Source organism: Egretta garzetta, unplaced genomic scaffold (assembly GCF_000687185.1).
Source record: "Egretta garzetta isolate BGI_Z169 unplaced genomic scaffold, ASM68718v1 scaffold81, whole genome shotgun sequence".
Classification (NCBI taxonomy): Eukaryota; Metazoa; Chordata; class Aves; order Pelecaniformes; family Ardeidae; genus Egretta; species Egretta garzetta.
Genome location: NW_009258671.1, coordinates 5,467,119 through 5,468,551, shown reverse-complemented (window position 1 = coordinate 5,468,551; position 1,433 = coordinate 5,467,119). Strand labels below are relative to the sequence as shown.

The 1,433-nt window shown below is 45.6% G+C and overlaps 1 protein-coding gene across 1 annotated transcript in view; it reads right to left on the bottom strand.

Moving 5' to 3' along the window:
• Positions 1-877: 877 nt before the first annotated feature.
• SSPN (sarcospan) overlaps positions 878-1,433 on the bottom strand; it is a 19,784-nt gene continuing 19,228 nt past the window's right edge. Inside the window, 1 exon segment of the mRNA XM_009648754.2 lies at positions 878-1,243. Coding sequence (XP_009647049.2) covers positions 878-1,243 — 366 coding nt within the window.

Genomic DNA, 1,433 nt, shown 5'->3' with positions numbered 1-1,433 from the left:
GACGCCGGGTTTGGGAGCCTGCAATTACAGCAATGTCAACACAGTTTTCAATGTGACTAGTGATTTAGGGTCCTCGACTTTAGGAACGCAGCTCCAGGTTTCTTAAATTGATCTTTTCTCACAAAGTGCCGAGCGCTCATGCTTCAGAAATCTGGCTGGGGTCTCAGGCAGGGCCCACCGAATCACTTCTAGACAACCCGCTCATGTTGTTGTTTATTAGCAATCGGATTAGGTAACCTATATCATTAGTCACTCTGAAAAGTCTTATGTAGATTTTATATGGCAGTCCTCAATATATTCACTTTGCTGTTGGGTCTCAGCCTGCATTTGCAGGTCTTTTGACCCCCCTTATTACTTTTCCATACAGTAAAACCCCATCAGGTTAGCGTGGATTATACCCAGAGCATCTGAGAGAAAATATATTCCCTAAGCGTGATCAGCATAATTATAATTAAGCAGTTTGGACCAGATCCTTTCCTGGTAGAAATCGGTATAGCTTCTCTGAAGGCAAGAACAGACATCTACCAGCCAGGGAAATGGACCCTATTTCTTAGCTGCTTGTAGCCCTGCAGATGAGTTCCCAATGATTTTTTAAGCTCTCATTTTGTCTATGACTATTAAAGATCCTCTTTGGTGAGTATTTGTACAGCTGCATCTTTAGGACTTTGTGACCTCTAGGTAGTCTCACCAGGGATCTTTTGCAAGAGCAGCCAGATGAAATGCTCTTAAAATGACTGAAAAATATATTCATTAAAACTGCATGAATGTTTTTCCTTGTCAAAAACCTTATAAACACTCATCCATCCATGGTGTCTATGGTGGCACAGTATGCTGACGTTTTCCATTCCCTGGCTACGCATCCCCGCCAGCTCCGACCCTACACTTTCTGTTGCTGGCCTTCAGTAGTGGTTAAAGGGTAGAACCGAACGCCCACATAAAAGACCTGGTATCTGTGTTTCCACATCACGAAGCATGCCGCCAGGCACACCAGGGCTGCCACCAGATTGAGAACCATCTGCAGAAGTAAGTACAGGTTGAGCATGCTGGTGAGGCTGCCGCAGTCAGCTGCGTCCTGGTAGATGAAGGTCCTGCCGAGGGGGTCTGCAGTGTCCAGTTTGCACTGGCAGGACTCGAGGAAGGTATCGCAGGTAAACTGTGTCATCTGCAAGTAATGGTGTGAGGCAAAAGCCACTGCCAAAACACAGGCAACCAGACCCAGGGCACTCAGGAGAAAATACATCAGCTGAAAGAAAGAAGAAGAAAAAAAAGGTGAAAAACCATTATTTTTCCAGCTACACAAAGGATGAGGAACACAGAACGAACACAGGCACATGTACTTCACAGGGAATGCATGCATTCAATGGACTATCTGGACCTCGCGTGCTTCAAAAATCGCAAGACAGCTGTAACTCCTGGGTGATGCCAAGTTCAGC